The 27001-nt window shown below is 43.9% G+C and overlaps 1 protein-coding gene across 2 annotated transcripts; it reads left to right on the plus strand.

Moving 5' to 3' along the window:
* Positions 1 to 615: 615 nt before the first annotated feature.
* On the plus strand, positions 616 to 26580 carry tmem260 (transmembrane protein 260). 2 transcript variants are annotated; one of them, XM_056392674.1, is made up of 17 exons: positions 616 to 1078; positions 1205 to 1321; positions 4543 to 4574; positions 6194 to 6345; positions 15030 to 15207; positions 15312 to 15425; positions 16074 to 16253; positions 16357 to 16397; positions 17738 to 17824; positions 18916 to 19024; positions 19436 to 19608; positions 20858 to 21029; positions 22128 to 22267; positions 22891 to 23067; positions 24153 to 24206; positions 24482 to 24566; positions 24745 to 26580. In XM_056392674.1, the coding sequence occupies exons 2-17, from the start codon at positions 1213 to 1215 to the stop codon at positions 25003 to 25005; spliced, it is 2064 nt and encodes a 687-aa protein (XP_056248649.1). In that variant the 5' UTR covers positions 616 to 1078; positions 1205 to 1212; the 3' UTR covers positions 25006 to 26580. The 2 variants fall into 2 exon arrangements, with proteins under 2 accessions (XP_056248649.1, XP_056248650.1); XM_056392675.1 differs by lacking the exons at positions 616 to 1078; positions 6194 to 6345 and having other exon boundaries at positions 1232 to 1321.
* Positions 26581 to 27001: the final 421 nt, after the last annotated feature.

Consider the following 27001-nt stretch of genomic DNA (forward strand, 5'->3'; position numbering starts at 1 on the left):
TCTTCAACAGCACAGCCCACTGGGAAAACAGGTTTCGGCTGCATCTGAGACAGAACAATGGTGGATAGAATGAAACACATTTAAGACCAAGCCTTAACCCAGAAATGAAGGAAGTGGCGGCTGTTCCATTGAGTCAGGTTTTCTAACTTGAGAGAGACCTGCTGTGCAGAAGTCAGACTACTTTCTCTCCTTTAATAGTTCATAGTTTGTATGTGAAATGACACATGGTGAAATGAGGGACGCACACATACATTTTTTATAATTAAGACTGTAAGTTCACTCTTGACCTCAGAAACAGTAGCTGACCACAAAATATCTCATCACAAGGACCATTTAGTAGTTCTACAGCCTTTGACCGTATCACATAAACCTCAGCAGGCGTTTTGCTGTCGTAATAAAATATATAATAGGAAACGTTCAAATTTACATTTCTCTTAAGATTGTAAGTTCATTTTGACTTTGCAACAGCTGACAAAATGTATTAGTAGCTATATTATTATGTCTGTAGATACTTTTTAAACTCGAGCACACGCTTGAAAAACAAACCTGCAAGATACAAGTGTATAAAAATGAAGATAAAGAAGCACAAACATGAAACAAATGAACAGGCTTTTATCTTTATTGTTTTCAGCGGATTTTTCACAGAAGTCGTTTAGCTTGTTTAGAAAATAGTTATAGACCCTCCCCCAGTCTGTCACGTGAACAGAAGTGATGAGAGAAATCTCAACGCTTCATTTCTGAATCACAGTGACTGAACAAAGAAGTACAGTTTTCACAGGTAACACGTCCGAGGAAAAAACAGTCGTCTTCCACCGCCGCATCTCACCTAAACTGTTATATCCAGTAATCATTGTACAAACAAATAAATCACAACCACTTCACTCTAACTTTGAAGAGTGGCGCGTCCGGTAGTATCGCGAGTTTTGCTCGTCGGCGAGAATTAGGTGTTGCTACTTTCCCGGGAAAAGAAACATGTCAATTTAGCTAACTCTCAAGCCAGCATACACGAAACCGCAAACAAGACTTAAGAGGTGGCCCACTGAATTCGTTGAAGCTGTAGTCTGACATCGATTTTCAGGTAACTGGTTGCTACCGAGTCCTGTTGACACTCTACATCCAGAAATGTATGGATGCTAGTGACGTTAGCTCGCTAGTTAGTCGACATTAGCTAGCTGTTGTTTGAAAACTATCTGTGTTTATCCAGGAATAAAAATGTCCGCGGAGAAAAGGACCAGCTGGATTCTGACTGGTGCTACGGTCGCTTGTGTCACAGCTTTGTATGTGCCCTGTGTCCAGAGGACTGTCCCCGGTGGAGACTCAGGTTGGTGCTAGCCCGCTATAGCTAAATGCTTCTCTGATCATGTGGCTTTGTTGTGTTGCCGGGCAGCCAATCGTGTGGCGCCTTGGTGATGTAGCTGCTGCAGCTTCACTGGTGCTGTCCGTGGTGCTGCAGGTAGGCTGCTGTACATCAGATGAAAAATCCAAACTTCTACCAACATGACACACAAGAAGTTTCCAGGAACACAACGTACTGAAACCCACAAACTCAAAAATTCAGTTAGGGAGATTTTTTAATTTACTCAATAATCCCGGAGTTTCATCAAGTCAATGAAAGGGCGCCAATAGCTCAAACACCAGCACTGTTTGTTGAAGGCAGAACATAATGTAAACAACTCTGCATTTGGCTTTTACAGTAAATTAATTTGAGAGTAAATGTCTTATAAATAGAACAAACACCACTAAAATGTTTCAAATTTTCATAACTGTTGTTGAATTACTCATGATTTGGGAAGTATTTTTATTTTATTGTTTTATGTTTTTTATTGTCTTTATTAGTGTGACTGTCAAATTGTCTTTAAATGTTGGCGACAGTGCATAGATACATTCTATGTTTTAGATGGAATTCTGTGGCACTAGAAAGTATGTGAGAGGGCTTTTAATGATGAAAAACAGAGATTTCACCCACTGGATTAGCATAAATTTAACATAATTTTAAAGATTTAATTGTACATTTGATATATCAACATAGAGATTATGCTATGATGATTATCAAAAAACTTTTGTTGCTCATAAAGTTATTAGAAAGTTTACCGTGTCCAAATATTTACCCTGTTACACATCTGCAAGAATGCTCCATCCAAGCCACAAGGAGAAACATAGTAGAGCATTATTTCTTTTACTGACTGCACTTCTATGGTGGGAAATATAGACACCATTTGTAATGACAAAGCATTGTTGACAGCCCTTGACTCACAAAATAATCCATCTTGTTTGTTTAAATTCAAATTATATGTGTATGCATAAATTTAATTTGCACTTTTCTGTAACAAGGCTCAACAGTGGACCCAAATGTATTTCACTCAGTACCTTCCTATGTGGTTGGCCAATGTGTTTTCCAACATTCTTGTAATGCAGTTTATGAAGGAATGCCTTGCACAATTACAAACAGTGTTTAGAAGTGATAGCAAGGTTACAAACTTGTAAATGTGGACTTGAGGGCATGAAGGCTCTGCTTGTTAGGTTTGTACTGCTGTGGCATGCAAGCTGCTGCGGAGAGGAATGCACATTTTGCAGAATGAAAGCATATGAAAAGCTCGGCCAGATATGAGTGAGCAGAGACGAGGAGAGAGCAGGCAATTGGAGCGCTGAGTAGCCCTGCTGGTTGTGCTGCTGTCTAGCGAACGGGGCCTTTGAAAAAATGGCCAGCCCCTTCTCCACAGTGTTTAGGGACGGTGCAGGATGCCCGCTCTGATAGTGCCAGCTGAACACCCTTCTGAATTCTCCAGGTCTCCGTCTCTGTGTCCTAATCTCTTTAGGTGTGATGTGCCCTGGAGAGGCATGAGCGCAGCCCCGCGGGTACGCTGTTGTCTAGGAATGTGGAGTGTGGAAATGATGGGGATTATGGGAAGACTGGTGTGGGTGCCCATGCTCCACTATCACAAAGACTCTTGGCACCCGTGCTGCTACCCCGTTGAGTCAATATTTTCCATTTTTAGTATTGGGGCTGCAGAACTCCATCTCTGTGGCACTGAGATGGATGTTTTGGCTCAGTATTAGTTTGAGTTTCCATGTTGAATGGTGTAAAAGTGTGCCACTACTGAGGGAAAATGAGTGAAATTGAGAAACCGATGAAGGATGAGAAAGTGTGATGTAAAATGATGGCAGGTAGCTGGCGGCTCATGCCAGGTGAAATGGAGCTGTGAAAACATTTAAGCTGTGCAGGTGGAGGAGTTCTGACTTCATGGTCCATTAGACTGATAAGAGTTAGGGCTCCTCATGTGGCAGAAATTTAGGCATCGTAATTCACTGTATCTGCAAGGTTGCAAAACACATGAAGCAGCCAATGCCACCTGAAATTCAGCCGCTGTGTTCTATAACGGTTGGTACGGCTTCATGGCCCATGTTCTTGCTCTTCAAATGTAAGTTTTTATTTGTTTATTTTTAATATGGAAAAACACTTGCAGTTTCTTCGATTTAAAATAAGCAGCTATATTCTGTTTCTGTTGCTAATGTTCGATTTGCTCTGAGCCAGTGTGATGTGTAACACTGCAGATTGATTCATTTTAACCTTTTTTTGAAATTATTTAAGAAAACTTAAAAAACTTTAACCTTCAAATGTATTTTTTTTCTTATACTATATGTAGTGTTCAGTTAATTTACTAGGTATTCTACATAGTTTGGATGCTGGTGAAGTAATAGACTGATTATCCTGTCAATGTTGATGCAGGAAAAGGCCACAGTTTCATTGGCTGTACTGGATAGAGGAGATGACTACCCACCTAGTACCAGTAGAGGGAGCTGTCTTGAACCCAAACATTTATCAATGTCATTTAATCTGAACCAAATTTCAATTTTCATGAGTGGGAGATGCAAACATTGGGTGAGAAATCAGTATAATTTGAAACGCTCTGGGTATATTCTGGCACAAATGGGTTTGTGCCCAGATACATTAAAGCTTCCTGAAACAGCTTTTAGGGGTTTTCTTTTCACTTTGTGCTGTGCCTCACACAGAGCTTGTCAAAAAATTGTGCAACCGGCTCTTATTTTTACAGCTTACCTCATTCTGTGACTGTCACCAACGTTGCCTTTCTGTTTGTGCCCAACGGACTAAACGAGACATTGAGACACTGGGAGTGTGGGAGCAAGAGAGAAGCACGTAGAACAGCAGAAGAAAAAGGAAGGGAAAGGACCCTGATGCATGGGGAGGATGGGACTGGAAGCATTATTCTCAGATCAGCATATGTGTGTCTTTGTGTGACAGAGCATTGGAGAGGGAGTCTAATGGTTTGTGTGTGTGTGTTTATATCTGTGTGTATGTGCTGGAGAAGGGGAGGGAGGCATCAGGGGAGAAGCGAGAGATGAAGAGAATGAGCGTGCCGCTTAGGAAATGTCACACTGGGAAGATTTGCAGGTTTTGATCCTGGCAAATTAATGCAAAACCCCAGTGCAAGTATTTGATTTGGGAAAACTTTGGGAGCAGACTTGTCTCTTAATAATAATTATTGGGTTTACATTAATTTCCTCCCCTATTCTCTTCCACAGGAGAGCTGATCACCACTGCTTGTGAGCTGGGGGTAAGTATTAGCTGTATTGTTTAATCAATTCACTCATTAACTTTTATAAGCATTAAGGAAGTTTAATTAAGCATGGGCAGAAAGCAGATTAATTTACTTTCAGTCCACAGGTTTTCCCCCCTTCTTTTCTATACACTTATTTTACTAAGTTGCAAATAGAGAATGCTATAATTTGCAACCCGTTTTTCAAATCCAATTAAAGTCAATGGTAAGGCGATGGCTTTTGTAGGCTTTGCCTTATGTACGGTATAAGGCTTATTATATCCACCCCTCTTTTTTGTGTGTGTGTGTAAGCCGCGAAGAATGAACTAAATCGGGTTAACAGTTATAATAAGTTTTATTATTTAATAAAGTTTATTACGCCGCTGTGATCCTTTTAGGGAGGCTGTGTCGGTGTCACTATGCCAGTAATCCTGCTGTTAGTGCTGCAGTCCGTGTGGCCTGCCTGTCTGCCTTTCAGGCCTCCCCAGGGCCTTGCAGGCCGTCCCTGGGCCCCAGGCTGCTGGCCCCCCCTTCTGATCCCCAGAGCTCTAGAGTTCTGCTTCCCCTTGCTCCCTGTGGCCTTTGTCCCTCAGCTGTCCTATAACTGCTTATCTGTCCACTCCTGTCGGCCACACAGTCCTTCCTCAACATGCTCATGTTCCTATAGTAGAGTTACCTACCTGTCTGACAATGCTACTTAGTTCACTAAACTGTCAGCAACTGCTGAGTTGCTATCCTTTTTCTTTCTCTCGTTCTCTGCTTCACTTCTTCTCTTCTCCTGACCTACACATTCCATCCTCCACCCCTCTCTCAGATTTGGGCAAAGTTATTATACTGTAACCAAAGAGCTTTTGCTGTGTTTGAGGTGACCGGTGAGGTAGTCACACTCTCACCTTTCAGCTCCGTGTTCATTTGAAGAGCTGCCCCTTCTCCCTGCCCGCATGGCTCGTGTTATCAGTGCCAGGGAATGAGTCTGTGTTTAATGACTGAGCCCTTATCTGGGTGGAGGAGACTTAGCGGCTAATTGCTGTGATTGCTGAGATCCCCCAGGCGAGAATGACTGCGGCTTGGAGGTGGTTTGGGGGCCGGGGGTGGCGAGCACCACGTGCTTTATCACAGGCTCTAGGGAGCTGCACTGTCCTTGGGAAGAGGCCAGAGGAAAAGAAATGAGAAGAGGGAGGAAGAGAGGGAGAGGAGGGCTCTGGTATCGTAGCAGAGTCAGTTTGCGGTCAGTCTGGGCGGGATGAGCCTCACTCTTCACTGTTGCTGTAGCTCTACAGCATGCCTCTACTGGTGTCTACAGGGGGCAGAGGAGCAACTAGATTTGCAACTTAATCACAAAAGGCCACTGATAAAAGCTCATTTTTTACTGCTCTTTATCACCATCTGCTTCCATCTTGCTCAGTGGTCACCTCTTATATTATTTTTCTAGCTTTGTATTCTTCTGTCTCTAGTACTTTTCATTTCTCCCATATCTTTGCAAAACAACGTACCACATGTGCACGTCCACCATCTCGGCCTCCTGCAGAGCACGTCAAGCACATCTTCGATAAAACATTACCTACTTTATGTGCTGTTCTCTCATAGCCTCTTGCGTGAATGGATTTGGGTCACTGGCTTTGTCATTGTGTGTTTAGGTGGCTCATCCTCCAGGATACCCTCTCTTCACCCTGCTAGCTCGCCTGGCCATGTGTGTCCTGCCATCACTCTCTGTAGCCCACAGCGTCAACCTGATGGGTAGCCTGTTGGGGGCTGCAGCTTGTGGTGCCCTCTGCATAACTGTCTGCAGGTAGGCACAAGAAAATATAATATATATAATATAACATGATTTTTCACAATATATTGATGTGTTTGTGTTCTTCTGTCCTGCCATTGCTGTGCTTTGATTTAAGTGAATGTATGAGGAGTAAAACTAATCCCCAAAGAGAGCATTTTTGTGGATTAGTTCTTTCATGATTGTCTTCTACAGATTTATGTCACAAAGTCATGTCTCAAACTCAGATTTTCAAACTCAGATTTCAGGGAAGTACAAAGTAGACCTCCCCCTTCAGCAGAAGAGCCTTCTGGTGACTAACACACGCATCAGTCTGTCGAGTAAAAGTCAAATATTCAAGGGAAGTTACAATAGGAATTTTTGAGAGAAGGGCCCCTTTAAACATTTCCCTACTGACTTTTTGCGTCTTGATGCTGTCTGGAACAGGGGGTGGTATTTTTGGGTCCTGGTGGACAGGCAGTGGCGTCCCTGATCCTCTGTTCAGTATTCAGGAGCAGGGCCCAGCCGCCCTCCTCTCTCCCACCACCCTGCCCTGCCTGTTTACCCATCAGCCACCCGTTGTGAGAGTGCGTGTGTGTGTATGTATATCACAATTATCGTACCCTCCAGCACCCACCCCGGCGTCCCTGTTCTCCTGCTCCCCCACTGCCCAGCATGCTCCCAATCCTGACATGGCACGATTTCTAATCTCCCCCTTCTTGCCTCCTGGGTCTTAGAGGAACAGGATCACTAACTCCGCTCCTCCCTCTCCCCTCTCTTTAACCACCTCTCCCCTCACTCAGTCATGAGCACAGTTTACGGTCTCTGCATTGCCATCTACCACCCTGCAGTTTCGCCTGCTGCTGACCCCATCATGTAAGGAGTATTTTACCCTTTCCCTCTTTGTATGTGTGTTTATCTCGCATGGTTGGCTGGACTACCTTACATCACCTTTTTGCTGATCTTAGTGATTTTCCACATTGCATTGTTGATGGCAGCTTAGTGTCAACATTTTTCCTTTTTGTCAGTGTTTATGCATACTGGGGCATTTCCAAGCATGTCATATGCTTCTGATTTACTATTCCAGAATAGGAATTGTTGAATATGATGTAATTTCTACCTGCTGTAGACCATGGCAGGCTGTGAGGTCCCAGTGACAGTGGGGGGAAAGCAGGTGAAAATGAAGTTGTGTGTGTTCCCAGGTGATCAGTACTGGGCCTACTTCCTGTGTGCCTGGCCAATGTATGTTAGGTGGCAGGTGGTCTGTAGTAGGTCAGGGTACAGGGTCAGCCCTGCTGGAGTAGGGCAGGAGCTGGGAAGGAATTGCTCCCCAGGGGACTGGCCTTAAGCCCAGACTGCATCAGCCTTAGACCCTGTCCTGCCTTTCTGTTCTTCAAAGGTGAATCAAAATCTGCCAGCTTCAACCACTCTGCCCAGGACAGGTTAGAGGAAAAGAATAAGAGAGGACAAAAAGAAAGGGAAACAATACTGTGCCTCTTTGGGGTTTTCCGGCTGTGTATCCCTACATCCCCCTAGTCTTAATGCATTTGATGAGTTACCAGTGAATTGTGGGATTGGACTCAGCTCTTGGCCAGACATTTACAGGCAGTTATTTTGAGGCCAGAATATATCCATGCAGTCTGGGTGATATTTGGCTCCCGGTGTGCATGTTAACTGTAGCCCTTTTTGTAATCTCTGGGGATTTAGATCCAATTTTGGATTATGTTCAAGTAAAAAGTCATTATGAGGACCTCCAACCCCACCCATCCCCCAACAAGGGTTGATGGGTAGTGAGGACTTCAGCCAGACCACAGTCACACCATATAAGCTCTTAAGTATGAACATATAATCTACGCTTTCAATTTGAAAAATAAGCATAAAAGGTTTTAGTCGTTATCTTTTCAGGGCCTAGTTTGGGATGAGCTTGTGGCTGTGGATCAGCTGGCAGACTCTGCCTGGTGAGGGGTTACTGAAAAGGGCAGAATATGAGGGGGTGGGGAGGTGGGGAGGTGGGGGATGGAGGTTCCGGATGGTCAAGACGTCCCTCTCGCTTCTGGCATGGAGGGCATTGGGTGCTTTGACCATACCGAGAAGATTGGCATAGATGTCTGGCCACGGCCCTGCAGGGACTCTCTGGCCAGGCTTTTCCCTCAGATGAAATGCCAAAACTGACCAGTTGACACCCGTTCATACCTGCCCTGTCCTTGTAGTGACACCAGTTTCCTCTGTCTTTTCCGAACAAAATTAAGTTCTGAAATGTCTTCTGTTGTTTCTGTCCCTTTGAGGCCCTCATAAACTTTTTCACTACTTCTTATTTTTGGGTTTGTATCAGCTGAGAAGTAGACTTTTTCCCCCAAACAAATCATCACTTTGTGTGATTATTTTCAGATGGCAAAATGTAGTGAAGTTAATACGGGTACTTGAAGGCAGTTTCTCTCAAATAGTAAATTGTAGACCTTGAAATTCATCTGGAATATACCCAACATGGCAAGCCTTTGATGTATCAATTTAAATTAGTCGGCCAGATTGCCGTGTTTAATGTGGGGGAATGTAAGTTGATAGGCTTGGAAGCCACTTCTCTCTCTTGCGTAAGTTTAAATGTAGCACTTAGCCTCCCTTTGATTTGTCAATTACAGTTCTCTTGGCTTGATCATATGGTTTGATGGCCAAATTGCATGTCTTGTTATGTTTTCACACCATGGCCTGACAAGCCTTTGAGGATGGTGGACGTAATGATAATTACTATCGATTGCACTTGGAGGTTCACAGAAAGAAACATTTGGCCCGTGGAATGCTAAAGGCCTCAGCCACGAGTCTCTAGAGGAATGCACCCTTCATAGCGGGATAATCCAGACAGCTTGGTATTCTGCGCTCTCTCGTTTCACAGTTTATCTGCTAAAGCTGCTCTGAATCTCTGCTACCTGAGAGGAATCTCTCTCCATTCCTGGGCTTATCCTGAGAAACCAGGAGCAGACACGTTAGTGTGCTGACAGCCATCAGAGCAGAAAAACAACCTCGCAACGCTCAGTCATCAGCACTTTTTGTTTGATCACATGATTACATAACAGCGCTGTTGAATCACACCAAACATGTCTGGCCTCTCCCTTCCCTGGCGGCCCTCGAAAGAAAAAGCACACCTGCGCGAGGCTCTTCCACCAAGAGCTGGCCCATGTGGCACAGCTGATACCTCAGTGGACCGGAGGGTGGGCGTGGTGCCATCCCCTGCCTTGTGCTGCGTCCCCATCTCCTTATAAGGACCTCCACCATATGGTCCTGATGGCGCTTTCCCTCCTCGCTCAGGTGGGTTGTTTTTCCACAGGGGTGGAGTTGCGTGTATTTTGTTGGGATCATGTCAGGAGCAATGTGTAGGGGGAATGTTTTTTTTTTTTGGCAACCATTTGTGTCATTTTCTTTTCTTTTCTAGACATCTTGAGTGGAAGTTGTGATATCTTGGAAACAGCTGAATGAGTTGTTTTGTCGGATAACGTTCTCACCTCTCCCTGTAGGTGGCAAGCCTGCCCCTCCCTCTCACATCTGCTATGGTCGGATAAAATCTTCTTCCCAAGTGGCAATAGAAAATACACCCATCACTGTTTTCTTCTGAAAATACAGAGGGCAATTTTAGGTTTGTCTGTTAAAAAAGGCCCCAATCTCTGGACCTTTTGTTCCACTTTTGCAGTATCTCATCCTTCATATTGTAGTCCAACAGACCTCCTTTACTCCCCCCATCCTCAGCATGACCAATGGTTCCCCCAGGACTCATCCTCTAATACAGTTAAACAGATGTCTAATGAAGATGTTATTTCCTCATTACTGGCTACGGGATAGGGATAGAGAGGAGGAGGGAGGAGGGCTAGATAGACAGCAGAATACAGTACCAGTTTAATATTCCTTTCGCCCGTGGGCCCGAGATTGTGTCTGCCTCGGACGTCAATATTACATTCCTCACCCACCACAGGCAGTCTTAATAAGGCACCAGGCACGGAGACGGATCAGACTCGGCAATTACAATTCACCCAGAATTAGTTAATGGAATCTATACAGCAACATTTATATATCAGTGGTGTGTGCCTAATGACTTTGTTGGAAAAAGGAGCAATAAAAATGGCATTCAGTGAATTGCATAAACACAGGATTTTTCTAAATTGTTTTTTTTTTCCCTCTTCCTGTAATTTTTGTGTGTTGGGTGGAGATTAAGATGGCATTCTGGGAAAAATTGTCATGTCAGTGGCTGCATTGTTTGAGCAGAATTGTGGTGATTAATTTTACACGCACTTGGAGCACTGGAGCGCTCTCCTGGAGGAGGGGTGTCTAAGCGGCAGAGCTGGGTCCCTTATTTACCCTCTGTGCAAGCAGTCAGCCTCCTCAACACACACCGGATGAGGCAAGAAAGAGAGAGAAGTGCCTGGTTTGGTGATTGGCTGGAAATTAGGCTGTGACAACTAATATTCTAAAAATATACCCCTAGAAAAATTTAAAAAATATATTTTTCTTACTTCAGTATCAAAAATGTGACGATAATCTGGTGATGACCATTTGTTCTTTTGGAGGGTAATTTCTCAACAAATAATTTTTATAAATGACCAAACAAGTAGACTTTCACTGGGTATTACAGTCAGTTAGAAAAGCAGAATATGTCCAGAATATATAATATGATGTACATAATGATATCAATAATATATCCATAAAATGGCTGGGTAACATAGCTGAAATCAATATCATTATATTAGTTCGATTTTATTTTCCTGATATCATTATGTAGCACAATATGGCAAATTTCTGCTATATTACACATAAACTAACCAATGCAACAATATAGGTTCCACTGTCGTGTTCTTCACACATATAAAATAAAAACCTTAATAATATAATTTTCTTTGCTTAACATGATCAATTTAAAGGGGGACTCCACTACTTTAATATTGCACTTCCAAAAAGTCGGGACGGCTTACAAGTGCTAAATTTAGAATAGACAAGACTTGACTAAACCGGCAGAGGCCAAGATATCCTGACTTTAAGTCTGAAGTATAGGTGAAGCCCTGAAAACACTGGATCCTACATTTACTGTAATACAACTCCGTGACATCTTTCGTTAAACCTGGTAAATGTCCATGTCTTTCAAACTCTGTGCCCCCAGTTTGTAACACAGGCTTTCTGCTAAAAATGTGTAGTCTCCAAACCCAAGCCATGGATGATGTCACCAGGGTCAGTTTTTGAACTATGGATAGCTTTAGTTCTCACAGGCTGAACAGTATCACAGATAAACTGAACTTGATGTGTAAAATTGGTGATTTACCCCTTTAAAACAGCAGAACTTTGCAAAATGATAACATGATATGATCTTACTGTCAGCACACAGAAAGAAAATAAACTATAATACCGAAAACTGAATATTGTTGCTCAGCCCTTAGACATACACTGACTAGTTTTAAAACACTTTATAGAATTATAAAAGGATATTTGATTTCTTGACACATACACATACCATATCATTTAAAAGCTTAAATTTGTATATCAGTTTCCACTTGGCTTTGAAATTTCAAAGCAATTCATCAGACACTTACCACTGTCATATAGCTACTAAGTACCCTGCCTGGTGTCCTGGCCAGAGGAGAGCCCTGGGGTGTCAGTGAGGGCCAGCTGGAAACCTAAGCCTCAGCCCGAGCAGGCCACCTCCTCTCTCGGGCTCTCTACCCTCTTCAGGAATGTGTGATTCTTTTCCAGCGCTGCTTCCCCAAACCACCATTCGGTTAGAGAACAGAGCAACGCTGATCCGCGATGGCACAGCTGTGGTATTGTCTGTTCCCCGGGGTGGTGTGTGACAGTGGCTCCCTTGGCCAGCTCCATTGTGAAGCCTCATTCAGTGCAGAGTGCTGGTGTAGGCTTTTTGTGTGCTGTTATTTAGCACAGACGACTGGTGCTGGCACATCTCTGGCCCATACTGTAGAACTGAGGGGGTAAATGAGGCAGGTCCCATTTTGACACTTCAAAGTGATTATACACAGCTTTTGTTGTGTCCTTGAAGGGGACATTGCTCACCACAGTCTGTTATATCTTTGTCATTTATAATTTTTTTATTTACCTTTGATGTCTCCCTTTGAACCTGTGCAGATTTAGTGATTTTTACTATTTAATCATTTTCATTCCGTCTGTATCATTTTTAGCTAAAAAAAAAAAAAGATTTATTAGTGATTTTGTTTTTCAACCGCTTACATTACTTCCAAGCTTGTGTTTCATTCCAGACTCAATGCATCATATTTGTCATTCAGTTAATTACCCAAGTGATGACGTAGACATTTTGGCAGGGTGAATCAATTCAGGGTAGAACAGTCTCGTTGTCAGCCGTATTATTCTCCTGCCATGTCTCAACCAGGCCATTGTCATTGAGCCACAACATTTCAGCACAGCAGCATCCTGCACCGCATTGAGTTGTGATAACAGGGAACACAGCCACACTGGTGTCAGAATGTGTCCTGCTTTATCTGCGTGCCCTGGGAGCAGCCAGCCTGGAGAATGAGCTGTGGAGAGGCTGAGAGGCTGACTGGGACCCAGGTGGTCCCACGCAGACAGACAGGTCATTTACAGCCCGCACTGTACACACATCACTGGGCTCTTACAGACTGACAAGCTCTAACAGAGAGATTTGTCAGGCACTCAGGGAGAATAAAGAAGTCGAAGAACAGGAATGTGTGTGCGTGCGTGCGTGCGTGCGTGTGTGTGTGTCTGAATATGTGACGAGTACTGCCTGGCTATCAGACGGGGCTTTCAGAAGCAGGAAAAGACTTGGTGTAATAACCCAACTGTGGACCCCCACGACTGTTCTGAACCCTGTGCTACCCCCAAACCAGCCCCCCTGCTAGGTGTATGAGCCACGGTTAATTGTCATGCAGGGAGGTAAAATTATGGGTGCGGAGGGTCCCTGCACCTCAACAAAAGTCCCCATCTGCCCCCCCACTCCGCACCCTTCTTCATCCTTCCTTCAAGTTACAACTAATTCCTGGAGCGGTGCAGTGAGAAAGGCGCTGCTATCTCTTATTAAGACCCACTCCTAGACGCCCCATCAACACAGTTCGCCCCCCCCCCCCCCCCCTTTAAGTGCACACACACATATACATACTCATCCACCAAGCTTGCCTTATACTGAACACTGAGGAAAAATAGTGGAGACTAGGAGAGAGAAAACCCAAGAAAAAAAGGGGGAAGTAGTCAGCAAGCAAGAGTTTTTTTTTCTACCCTTCTCTCGCTCTCCCTCTCCTTTTTTTCCTGATTTACCGCGCTTTCCTCAGAAAGCTCCATTGTTCCCCTAGCCTAAGTCTCATCAGGCCTTTTGTGGCTGACTATCACAGCGGCAGGCAGAGAGCTGGAAATGTATAAATGGTATCATGCCTTGTGATTAATGGCGGTGCTTATGAGTCAGGTCTGATAACGGGCCTGCTCTCTACTCAATTTCAGATACCGTTAATGGAATCTGTCTTCTGCGATTGTAATGTGAGAGCGCCTAATTTGCTATGGAGCTTGAAGCTGTCACCGGCAAGGGATTGTGGGGTCATAAGGGACCTGGCAGCCGTTTGGCCTGCAGCTTGTATCTGCGGTGCTGAATAGAGCAGCTCTCTGCCTGTCAGTTAGCTGATAGGCTGATGAGGACTCTAAGCCACTCCACACAATGGCGGAAAGGGCCATACTGCCTGACTTCCCTAATTGTCGAGCCTGCTCATATTTCAGAGCCAGCATGCCGGGGACTGGGCTGCTTTTTTTTTTTCTTTTCTCTTTTTTCCCCTCTCTCTTCTTGAACTTTTTTCTTCCTTTTTCTATATTTCATCCTTCATCCCGCACACTGTCTCACCCCTTTAACGCACACTTCTCTGCACTATTTTTCTTTTCTTTCCCTTCTCGCCATCATTTGTCGCCCCTCTCTCTCTCCCCCTCTGTCTCTCATTTTAGTAAGTGGTGGGTCTTAGCGTATGACAGATTATCCCAAGTTTGCTTCAATTACCGCAAAGGAGATGGAGACAGTACAGGAGAGGAGGAAGGGGAAAACTTTTGTGCACACATTATATTTAAGAAGCTGAGGATAAAGTGCTATCTCTACCACGGTGGTTTCTGTGCCAGTCTGCTCGAGATCAACCGGCTGCTGGGGAGGGACTTCTCATGATATGTGAATTGCCCCAATTCACTGAGAGTGTTTTTCAAGGTCTTGTCCGAGAAGCAAACTTGGGTCGTAGAGAGATTATAATGGGTCCCCAAATTAGTCTGAGGGAAGTGGTGCCATTTTTGACTGCAGAATTTTAATTTTGTGTGAAGCTGCTGACTTTGTTGTTTTGCCTTTTTTGTGTCAGTGCAGAGTAAGTTACGCCAAATAAAATACAGAAAAAAACACTAAGAGTTCTGTAGCCCTTCGAACTGACTAAGAGCAAACAGTGAGGCCAGAATTGTTAAATTTGAATATTTTAAGATATTTTTTCAGATTAATTTTAGTTTAGTTGGTGAAATAATTGTTGACGGTTGCAGCAAGCCTATAGTGAAAAATATATACATGTCACCAAAGATAAAACAAGTGCCAATGTCAGTGCCTGACCCTTCCTCCGGGCTGCCCGATTCTTCAGTTTGGTTTGAACCAGATTTATGATTTCCCAGATATTCCTTGGTTTACGTGGAAAGTTGAGCACAGGTGTTTCCTAAATTGTGTATGACAATGTTGGCCTCTTCTCCCTCGCTGTCAGGTTGGCAGGTCCTGGCCCTGGAGCAGTACTGGCAGGAGGGCTGTTTGCTGTGTCCAGGCTGAGCTGGCAGTGGTCCATGGTGGCAGAGGTCTTCACCCTCAACAACCTTTTTGTCGGTCTGCTCTTCTTCCTGATCGCCAGCTTTCACTGTGCTGAAAATGCAACGCAAAGGAGGAAGGTAATCTAGTGCAACATGCAAATTTTTCTCTGATGTCAGATGTCTTGTTAAGATAATTTCACATTGAACTCACAGTGCTGTACTGAACTGCTTGCCCTTGTCAGATTTCACATTGGGGAGCGCTATGCTGTGGCTTGGGGCTCTGTAACCAACACACCCTGGTGCTGTATATACTAGTTGTCATTCCCTGGGTCCTTCACCGACTCTACTCTCATAAGGTAAGCCCTGGGCTTTCATGAATCAAAGCTCACATGGAAGAAAATTTAAATCCCAAGACAGACAAGCAAATTTGTTTCTCAAATGTCCAGCTGTGTTCAGTCAACATTTATAAATCTTACATTTGAGAGTAAAGTAGAAATTAAGTAACTTCTGAAATGCTCTAGTAGTATAAGTGGAAAGGGTTTATCCAAGAACCTGGGAGCAATTATTCTGACATAGATATATAGATAGATCACTGAAAAAACCTTTTTTAAATATCCAAGTCTTTATTATTATTATTATTTTTATTATTATTATTATTATTATTATTATTATTATTATAATTTTACTTTTACCATAAAGAAGTCAGAGAACCACTTGGTTTTCTGAGAGGTTTGAGAGCAGGTCCCCGATGAACTCAGATGGTGTAATGTTAGCATTATGCTTTAAGACATCATAGTAGGATGTAGAGAGGATGATTTTGAATGTAGAGTCGGTTTTCATTAGTCTCCTCGGTCTTGTTACCATCACATCTAGAGTGTAGGCGTATGTCAGACTTTATATTGAATTCCCAGTTACTTTATGTAGCAGCAATATTTCAAAATGTTTGACTTCCGTTTTCGGGAACATTGAGACATTAAGTTTGTGTCCCATGTGATTCTCGGCAGGAGCTGTCTTTGCGTGGCCTTGTGTCTCTGGGAGTATGTTTCCTCTCTGGTTTCCTGCCGTACATCTACCTGCCCATCTCTTCCTACCTCAACACAGCCCGCTGGAGCTGGGGAGATCAGACCACCATGTCAGGCCTGCTGACCCACCTGCTGAGGGCTGAATACGGCACATTCAGTCTGGTATGTGCTGCCTACCCTGCTATTTTTGGACTTCATCTGTATATGTCTATTTTATCTTGCATCCAGATGTTTTTAGCTTGTTTCCTTTCCTTCCTTGTTTCAGGCAAAGACCGAGAGCCTTGTGAGCTTGACCACAATGTTACAGTAAGTTTCTGTGGCAGATTTTTTTTACCTTTCCTTTAGACTAAATTGCTTAAAAATTTGAAACACAAAAACAACTTGATTACTTGATTAATTTATTTACCACTGTATTTCATCAGGTAATTGAGTAATTGTTCAGTCTCTAAAAACGCCAAAAGAATTGTTAAAAATGTCCATCAAAATTGTCCAGAACCCAAAGTCACATCATCCAATTGCCTGTTCCATCTAACCAACAGTCCAGTGGGCCGTCTTTTCATCTCTGGTGTTTTGTCTTTACTTATAAAGTAGATTCTAAAATAGAGTTGGGTAGAAACAGTGGAGAAAATCTGAAGCACATAGAGGGCACACATGGTTCTAGAGATGGAGGACCCAAACGCACTTTGTGCTGGTTCTGGTGTTTTACACAGGTTAAACCACAGACACATCAGTCTCTTCTGAGAACCCCAGAGTCATTTCTGCAGCCGTTCTCGTTTTCTCCCTCTCTCCTCTCCCCAGCAGCTTTTGTTCTTCCCATTCCACTCTCTCTCTCCCATCAAAGCAGAACTGAACCTGCTTAGAGGGCCAAATCGCTGTGTTCTGTTTCTCCAGCAGTTTGAAATGATCACTCAGCTCTGGTGTTTAAGCGTGACAAGCTGTGATGACAGACACTGCAACAGAGCTGGAGAAATTGTATTTTTCCACTCCAGCACCCCCCACCTCCTCCACCCGATTCCCTCCCCTGCTCCCCACTTCCACCATCACTACCACCACCACCACCGCAGTCATCCCACTCCTGGTATCTTTCTCCAGCTGACGGGATGGGGGTGTATGTGCGTCTTAAGACCCCCCACTACTAGCCCCCCCTCTGCCAGGCACCCACCCCTTCCCATCACCCCTGCTGCTTGATGGACAAGCACACCTTCAAGATGGGGAAGAGAGGCGAACATGACAGGCATATCGCACTGGAGACGTAAACCCACTGGAGAAGCTGACACACACACTCACAAACACACGCTCATGAGCACATTCACACATAGTGTACATTGGGAGATATAGAGACTCAATAAGCTGTCAAATAGAGATGGGTATTAAGGAAGAGGCAGGAAACTATCTCTCTCTCTGAGCAAGCGCTCTCTGACTGACAGGCGCTGTGAGGAGAGGATGGGGCAGCGGGGGGTGGATGACACAGTCATTCGTATCTGTCAATCCGATTGAAAGGAGGAACGCACAGTCCAAGGAGTTTGTTTTGATAGGGGATGGAGGGCATTTAATAATTGGTGTCCTTGACTTCAGTAGCAGGGTGGATAATTCAGCTTGCCTTTGGTGTCCATCATATATGTTTATATGGGTGTTTGTGTGTGCAGGGCCCAGATGGACCACTGCCTTGCGGACCTTTCGCTTCCTGTTTTGGTACTGGCAGGAATAGGCCTGCTCCTCTCCTCATGGAACAGGTAGGATGATCGAGACGCCGGCATGCAAAACACCATACTCTGTCACACACATCTCAGCAGCCACTTCACCCAAAAAATCTAATCCCCTGGAGTAAAAGAAGGGAACAAAACCACTGACAAAATGCTGATCTTAGAAAAAAGAATACAAAAAAACACTGAGGCACCTTACTGTCAAGCTGTCGTGACGCTCCACATTCAAATCAAGAGGGGGTGATGTGTGTTTTGGATTTTCAAAAACATGTTGGTGTGTACAAGTAAATCTATGCTTCCATGTATCTGTATGTGGCAGAGTGGCAATGTGATCCAGTAATTTATTACAGTGGCGCCTTTGCTGGGGTCTGTCGGGTGGAGCTGATAAAGCCTAGTGAAGCCCTGGGGCTCTGTAGGGCACCGGCCACCCCCCCTGTTTCCCCCTCTCCTGGGGTGAACTTTGATCATCTTGGCTACATACACACACAGATGAAAAATAGCAAGGTCATTTTATAGGATGCCAAAATAAAAACATGCAAATGCTGATTTACCAACATTAAATTATTGAGAGAAACTGTTTGTAAGTTTATTACTCAAAAATATATATTATTTATTGTGCATAATGTGACAAAACTTTGATAGAAAGCTTGATAGTGTGTGTCAGTGACCAGGCACTTAAAACCATCGAATCAGTCTCTTGGCAGGAAAAACCAGAAGTCATATTCTCTGGCTTGAAAGAGTTCTTCAGGTTCAGATGATGATTTGTTTTTGCCGTAAGGGTAACGTGTTTTCTTTTTAGTGTATAAGTACATTTTACAGCTGTACTGTAATGAGTTTGTGATTCAGCAGTTGGCACCAGCTCATTATGACTCAGTCTGCATTAGAAAATCAATCTTGCACCTCTTAGCTGGCTGGGATATACATTTGCTCTTGGGCTCTCCAACCCTGCAATATTTTATTCAAAACAAGTATATTTTTACGGAGTAAACAGACAAAATAGTACTTTAGACTAGATATACACTAGGGAAATATATCTAGAGTTTATACAACAATATTCATTTGAATTTAGAACAATATTTGTACATAAATAATAAGTGGTCTCATGTCCTTTCCTGTCGTAGGACATGTCGCTCAGTGTCCTGGCTGTTCACTGCCATGCTGGTGGTCTACTCACTGTTTTTTGCTTGGAGAGCCAACCTGGACATCAGCAGACCCCTACTGCTTGGAGTGGTGAGTTGTGAGACTTGAACTCATTCTGCCATCCTCTCTTAGCCAAACTGTTTGCTGTTATTATCATGTGTCTGCAGTAGTCAAGAAGTCTTCTTAAAGATTGAGTTACAGTAGACATTACAGCATAATTTTATATTAATGAGTCCGTGTGTAGAGGAGGGTGAAACAAGAGCACTTGAACAGTAGTACTTACGCTGATCCTGGAACAGGTGCGTTAGTGAACCCAGGTCTGGACTGAGAATCAAAAAACAACAAAAACCTACAGGAAACACGTGTGTGTGTCTGTGTGTGTGTCTGTGTGTGTGTCTGTGTGTGTGTCTGTGTGTGTGTTTGTCTGTGTGCGTTTGTGTTTGTGTGTGTTTGTGTGCGTTTGTGTTTGTGTGTGTACATGCGTACACTCACTTCCTGCAGGTTGAGCGTTTCTGGCTCCAGAGTGATGCTGCAGTGTGTGTGCTGGCAGGCCTCGGCCTGAGCCAGGCTCACACTGAGCTGGAGAGGAGGCTGGGACGTGGGGGGGTGTGGAAGACCACAGGCTGGGTCCTCACTATGGCTCTGCTGGCACATATGGTGCACACCAATCACAGGTGAGCATTGCAGTCAGTTGCAGTAACAAAGTTACTGTTGGATGAGATGAAAACTTACAATGCTGTCCATACATATAAGAACAATACTGTGTGTTTTTTTATTTATTTTTATTGTTTTGTTCAACAACGCACTGCGTTTCAAATGAATCAGTGATTACAATAGGTTGCAGTTAAATTACCTTGTTTTGTAACACACACTTTGTGGACAATTATCAAATCAAATACCACAACAATAATTGTGATCACAGTAGATCAATGAACTTGACTAAAAAATACACACAGAATAATTAAAAACAAATTGTCACACATCAGTCACGCTGGATCTTCAGTGTTGTCTTCTATTGCTGTTTTTTCACGTATCCATTCCTCTGACAGAGCTTGGCGTATATTCAATACCCGATACCATCAGTGATGCTTTTCTTCCATAGCAATTGTAGCCGCATTCAATTGTACATGCACAGTCTATCAGTGATTCCAAGCTATAATAGTGTTTTTGTGTCAAGCTGCTGTTGTTTTAGATCAGTCCAATTCTGTTGAATCGCTGTGCATCTATCTGTGGAATCAGTTTTATTTTCAGAGTCTAGCTGTTGCTATAAGTACACTGGAGCCAAATGTGTCCAAAGTGACTTCTAAGTACTTCTGTATAGTAAAGTTAAAGTGAAATAAAAACTCCCCTTTCATTCTAGTTTCTTCTAAAATCCCCCTGCATAAGTTTTCCCTGAGTCAACCCGATTTGTTTCTCCTCTGTGCTTCATACCGAAGGTCTGAACTCCGCATGTCAGGTTTTTCTCTGCTCACCCCATGGTAGGGGCTAAAGAGAGGCACGGTTAGCACATAGATTCCACTCACAGAGCTCAGTCTGAGATGTTAGCTGTCCGAGAAGGCAGATTACACCAGCGTAGTGCTGGGGAGTGCCAGACAGCCATCACTGAGCGGCTTTGATCAAGGGGAGAGCATGGCCTGTGCTGTCAGACCCATCACACCTGTCTCCCCATGATTAGATAGGCAGCCAGAGCGCTCCGCAGAGGGGAAGGGGCGGGGGCACTGACAACTTACCCTCAGAGCACCTTGAAAGCGTACCTACAAACACTGCGCGCACACACACACTCACGCACACACGGCTGTACACATCGCACACATTTCTAAGCAGGGGTAAAGATGCACTCAACCCCTTTTTAAATGCAACTAAACACAACTTGTGTTTTGATGATATTACACAGTATGACTGCAAATGTACTGATGATCTTAGGGAGTGTGATCAGAGCAGTAACAGTGTGGTGGAGCGGTTCGGGAGGGAGCTTCTGGCCTCCGTCCCAACAGACTCGATCATCCTGACCAGAGGAGATCTGCCTGGAAACTCCCTGCGCTACTTATACTACTGCCAGGATGTACGGCCCGATGTACGGCTCGTTGACCAGGAGGTCAGAGCTTTGATTTCTCCACTGTCTTGTCTATGTTAAGTCGAGACAGTTCTCATTGAAGTTTTTGTATTTGATACATATCATATGTAAGAATTTTGTCTTATTAAGAGCACTTGAATTTCAGTAGTCAAAGAAAGGTTCCTTCTGACCTTAAGTTGTAGTAGTGTTATAAACATAGGTATAACAATAGAAATAATTAGTGGCCAACCTGAAGAACACAGATTTAAACTGGCATTATTGAATTGTGTGTATTGTAATGACATTTTATATTCTTTGTTCTTCATGTTATATGCTGACAAATTGTATGCAAGGGGGCATAGAAAAGGTGGATTTCTTTATTCTCAAAACAGAAACAAGAAAAGAAAGGACAGATTTTGTGAAGGAAAGGAAGATTGCCTGGCAAATTATATTTCTGGGATAAGCGGCAGTGTACCTTTTACCTGCTGTGTGATGAAAGACTGAAATCTATACAAATAACAGAAAATAAAGAAAGTCTGTTGTAGGCTTTCTGCTTTGTATATGTCACTATGTAGATCAGGGGTCCCCAAACTTTTTCCTGTGAGGGCCACATAAATTTTCCCTTCTCTGATGGGGAGCCGGGTTCAGTTTGTAACAGAAAAAGTGTGACGATCGCAGGGGTGCCTAAACGTAAAAATTTATTGTTTTCCAGAAAGCCACACATAACCAAATAACCCTTTCCGGGTTCTTCACAGAAAAAAAAAGTCAGGAAATAAATAACACTATTAATGAAATAAATAATAATAGTTCCAGGGGCCGCGCCAAATGTGGGGGCGGGCCGTATCCGGCCCGCGGGCCTTAGTTTGGGGACCACTGATGTAGATCATAAGTTTATATATCTCTTTATCAGCATCACTATCATGAGTGGCTTTAAGCCAGCAATGTAATAAAAAATAAAAGATAAAAGCAAGAGCTTCCAACTTTTACTCTTAAGGAAGAAAAAAGTACATCCTTTTCTTTACGTGAATCGTTCAGTGTGTGGTCTTTTTTTTAAAAAACTTTTTTTTTTATTCTTTAACTGCTAATCACAGTGAATACAAAGATTTCAACAGAGTTGGTGGTACCCTTTCTTCTTTCTAGATGATGACATACACTTGGTATGTGGCCAAGCTGGCGCAGCACCACCCTGGGGTCCACTTCCCTGGCCGCTGGTGGGATCCGGTCCACCCTGAGGGGAAAGACACCTTCAGTCTGGAGCAGTTTCTGTCCCACAACACGCAGTGAGTCACCGGAGAGAGTAGAGAGAGAGCAGACGGGGAATAAAGGGATGGTCTGAAGAGATAAATAGAAGGATGTAGAATCGAGAGAGTGTGAATTGGGAGGGGAAAAATGGTCCAGATGAACAAGTGGGTGATCTAATGAGGCAGAGATCAGTGGGATGGTCGACACAGCGGTGAGTGCAGGGAGTAGATAAGCCCATAGAACTGTTGAGGCCATAAAAGGAGTTTGATGAACTGCAGAAGTCGACTAATCTACTTGATTTGGTTAAACAGTCTCTGGTGGACTTATAGCTGCTCCCTGCTCACATTCACTCCTCTAGGAGGAACTGAGACCCAGAAACTGGCAGGAGACCTGTTAATGCCAAGGCCACCAGGGGGCAGTGTTTGCCAGGCCAACATGTCTGTCTCTCTGTGGGGCAACACTGACCTGTGGGATTAACCCACAGGGCTCGAGCCTTTGGTGAGCAGCATTAGGCTGGAGGGAAGCTAGGAGATGTTGTGATGCAAGGAAACGTTTGTTTTCATGGTGTTCCTGTGTTTCTCATCATCAACAGTCACCTGGAGAGAATAACTGAGGATGTGAGCAAGCCTCTATCTGATTGTTTGTATCTGTTTTTCTGCAGGAGGGATGTTTTCACCTGCATTGGGCTGTCTGATGGAGACCCTAGCTGGGAACGTAGCTTCTCTCGCTGGCCCCTGGGTGTGTGTGACTACTTAGTGCCAGTTCAGAGGCGGTTTCACCCTGAAGAATGGGCTCGACGCACTCGCAACATCTACAACTGGAGCGAGCCACACAACAGGTGCAAACACAGATAAAAACAATTATGCCTCTGAACAGGTTTGTCTTTGATGCCACTTATGGTCCTCTTTTTTTCCTTTCAAGTAGCTTCCAGGTAAAAAAAAAAAAAAGTAATCTTACTCCACACTGTCTGACAGTATCATATGTATTCTGTATCAGCTTGTGGCAGCTCCTCATTGAGGTTATGTTTGTCATCAAATGTAAAACTTCTAAATGTCACATGCATCATTTTATACACATTTTGCCAAAGTTCAGCCTGACGTATTTGATATCTTTGGGTTTGAACAATGTTCGGCTCCACTGTCCCACTGGTGAGTTATTGGGGTTTAAATCCTTTGGCACATTTTAACCAACTTATGATCTACACAAACTAGAAAGATTAATTCAGAGAATATAATAAACTCCAACAAATTAGTCATCACCATGTATTTTATCACCAACAGCATCTCTCATCTCTCTGTGGTCTTCAGTCCTCCTTCCACAGACTCCACAAAGCTTCCCTCAGTGAGGTTGTCCTCTGTTCTCCATGCTGTGATCCAGCTCTTTGGGAATTCAACCAGAGCAAGACATTAGGCCCTCAGCCATTTGAAATGAGACTGAAGATGAAAAATAATGAGTTTCTTATTGCGTTTTGTCAATAACTGTGTCAAAAGTGGAATTAGTCAAAGCTCCATATTCTGTTGCTGTTGCCAGCAGCCCTTCATTCACTCAGATATCCACGGCTGAATACTGTGACATTATTTCCCGCACCCTCACGACAAGCGTGTCCGCCAATGCCCACAAGCCAAATATTAGCTCGGGAACCCTGCTAAAATATTCTTTTGAAGAAGAGGTCAAGTGTTTACAGTCAACAAAGTGAAAAAGGGAGATGTGATTTTACTCCATGTCTAATGTGGTAGCTAGTATTGTTGCTCAGTCATTTAATGTTTATGCAGCAAACATTGATGTTTAGTGTATCGAACCTGCACAGTTGAGTGGAACAATATATTCACGCAAATAATCATTTATAGTTAGTGGAACTGTGCACTAGCGAACGCCTGAAGCTGTTTAGATAAAGAAATGTGTTTTTTTTTCATGTGTGAACAGTTTCCATCCTGCGTCCTGGGAGCATGTCGCTAATGAGGAGATGTGGCAAGCCAGGTACAGTAAACTCTTTTTTTTTTCAGGATGCACTGGTTTCCTCTTTAGAGAGGTTGTATCCTTTAGTGTGCAGATAAAAAGCTGCGTCACAATGCATACTAGCCCACTAGAACATCTCCATAAACCAGTCTTGTGTGGTAGAGCATCTACATGTACATTCTATTTGGTGGTGGCATCTACATAAATCACTCCATTGGAGTGGTGCGTCTGAGAGTGTGGATCTGCATGGCTCATCCATCCAGCACTTAGCCCTGAGCCTGCGTGCTTTGTTTCAGGATGAAGACGGCTTTCTTTCTGTTTGACCTGGCAGAAAGGATGCAGGGAGAGGGGAAAGCTCGCCTCTTTGAGCTGTCTTACACTGTGAGTCTGACCTCAACAAACATGCAACAGAACTGTCATTTACCATAAAGGTGCAGATTTAAGTCCCACACGAGGCAAAGTATGACATATTCAGTGACTTTACATTTTCTTATTTTCGGTAACATCTGTTTTAATGTGTCTCTCTCTGTGCATACGTTTGTCTGTGTTTTCTGGACAGCTGTATAAGGAGATTGTGGAGGCCCACTCAGACTACCCTCCAAACTGGGACAAGAACTTGGCACTGGCCTGTGAGAGGCTGCTTCGCTCGGGTCACCGGGGCTACAGTCCAGACAGCCTGCTGACCTGCAGCGCCCAGCACTTTAGTCTCTACTTAGAGAAGGACCCCACGGATCCCCAGGCTCCTGCCATACGCTCTGCCGTTACTCACCTGCTCAAAGAGAGAGACAGGCTCCGCCAGAGCCGCGGGCAAACCCCATGACTAGATCCATGGAGACCTACATGGAGCTGGCACACTGAGAGTGTGCTGTGAGCCCAGGCGAAGTGTGAGGCAATGAGGGCGAAGTCTGAGCCAATGTGCCTCTTGTCATGGTTCGAGGGTGTTGCTCCAGAAGGACACAGACTGATGCAGTGCTGTTAAGCATAATGGACTTGGCCAAATTGGACTTACAGGTTTGGAACTGGACTTGGGAGTGCTGATGCAGGAGCACTAGTCTCTAGTTATCTAGTTTGTGCAGAGTTCTAGTTACAGAACTCTGCACAACTCTGCACTCAGACTGAGCCATGCTTCATTGAATGAATGTTTACAGTTGACCAGGGACAGAGCTTGACTTCAGGAAACCTTGACTGACCCCAATCAAGCTGTGCGTGTTCCCCCTAAACTCACCATTCGATTGCTTTATCGTTACATCTCGTTCTTTTTTTTCTCCTCCTCTGCTGATTATTTTGCCTCAGCCACTGCTCCACTTCTCTTTTTCTCACATTAGGATGGCAAGGCCGAGATTGAGGGAAACCCAATTTGGGGGCAGAAATGGGGGATTAGAGCAGCTGTTTAATCTAGGACAGACTTGTGCTGTGCCACAGAGTCCTCACTACGCATCACCAAAACTACCCACCCACCCCTCTCTACATCCATCAGTCTATCTTAGATGGTCCTTTAAATGTTTAAAACTAATGGATGAGTGTTTTTTTCTCTCTTCCTACCTAACCAGAGGGTTATAATCCCTCATGGATTTAAATGAAATGTGAAATGTCACAATGCCAGGGACCCTTTTAGAGGTGCGTTTGTGTGCTTGCATGTGTGTTGATTTGTGTTTGCATGTCTGTGTGTGTGTGTGTGTGTGTGTGTGTGTGTGTGTGTGTGTGTGTGTGTGTGTGTGTGTGTGTGTGTGTGTGTGTGTGTGTGTGTGTGTGTGTGTGTGTGTGTGTGTGTGTGAGAACATGCTTAAATCTCCACCCAAGCCCTTTCCTTACCGGAACTACACATAAAACATAGTCGATAAACAGATCAGCACACTGAAAAACAAAGTGCTTTGATCATCGTAGAAGCACAGACTCCAGGGACGGACGTAGACACGCGAGTTTGTCGGCTTCCAGGAAAATGGACTTACTGCCCTGTGGTTGCTGGGAAGGCAGTGTGGCATGCAAATACAACGAATGGACCAGAATCTCCTGTCTTTGACGTGTTCTCAGGATCGGACACCTCAGTTCAACACAGTTTTTGTGAATATTGGAGCTGATGTTAATAAGCCTTGTGGCATGAAATTTGTTAAGCAGAGGTCAAACTAGTGTATTGCTATAAGCTTTATAAAACACTGCTGAAGGAGCCTGCTGTTTGAGATACCACTAGAAAGCGGAGGACAGTAAGTGCATGTGTAGTTTTCTCAGAATGTAATCTGCCCTCTGTTTGCAGGCCTGGTTAGCGGCTGTCAGCTGGCTGGATGATGAGATTCAACCTGCTGTAGCACAGATGGTTTGCTTTCTCAAAAAAGGGAAAACTGTCACTCTACTTTCAACAGATTAATATATTCCAATAAAGATTTTGTTTATTTTAATACATTTTGGGCCCTTTCTTGCACGATAGGACTAGTCCTTTTGAGTAACAAATATTGATCATATTTGTTGTTGTTTTTTTGACATTACAAACAAATGAAAAACATAGGATTAAATCATGTTTTAACTTCACTTACGTATTCATGTGTTGTTGCATGTTTACATCTCATGCCCCTGTATTATTTTTACTTTACTTTCTTCCTGTCCTCCCCTTTGTCATCCCTGTCTTGTCTCCCGCCCTCTTAGTCTCTCATCCCCTCTCACCCTGTCTTTCCCTAACCCCTCTGTTTCTCTCCTCTCCCCTGTCTCTGAGAGTCAGTTGCCCACCCTAAATCAGCAAGCTGCCGAGGATTGTGGGAACCCATGGAATCGCCGTGACCAGGGATGCAGGCAGGGAGCCACGGCAACGCTGGAATGTGGGGCGT

The sequence above is a fragment of the Seriola aureovittata genome, chromosome 13, assembly GCF_021018895.1.
Source record: "Seriola aureovittata isolate HTS-2021-v1 ecotype China chromosome 13, ASM2101889v1, whole genome shotgun sequence".
Lineage (NCBI taxonomy): Eukaryota > Metazoa > Chordata > Actinopteri > Carangiformes > Carangidae > Seriola > Seriola aureovittata.

Excerpts from the sequence above, each read along its gene's own strand:
- tmem260 (XM_056392674.1), top strand. The coding sequence starts at position 1,213 with ATGTCCGCGGAGAAAAGGACCAGCTGGATTCTGACTGGTGCTACGGTC. Across the intron at positions 15,208-15,311 it reads ATGCAACGCAAAGGAGGAAG|ATTTCACATTGGGGAGCGCT; the intron begins GTAATCTAGTGC and ends TGCCCTTGTCAG. Across the intron at positions 15,426-16,073 it reads ACCGACTCTACTCTCATAAG|GAGCTGTCTTTGCGTGGCCT; the intron begins GTAAGCCCTGGG and ends GATTCTCGGCAG.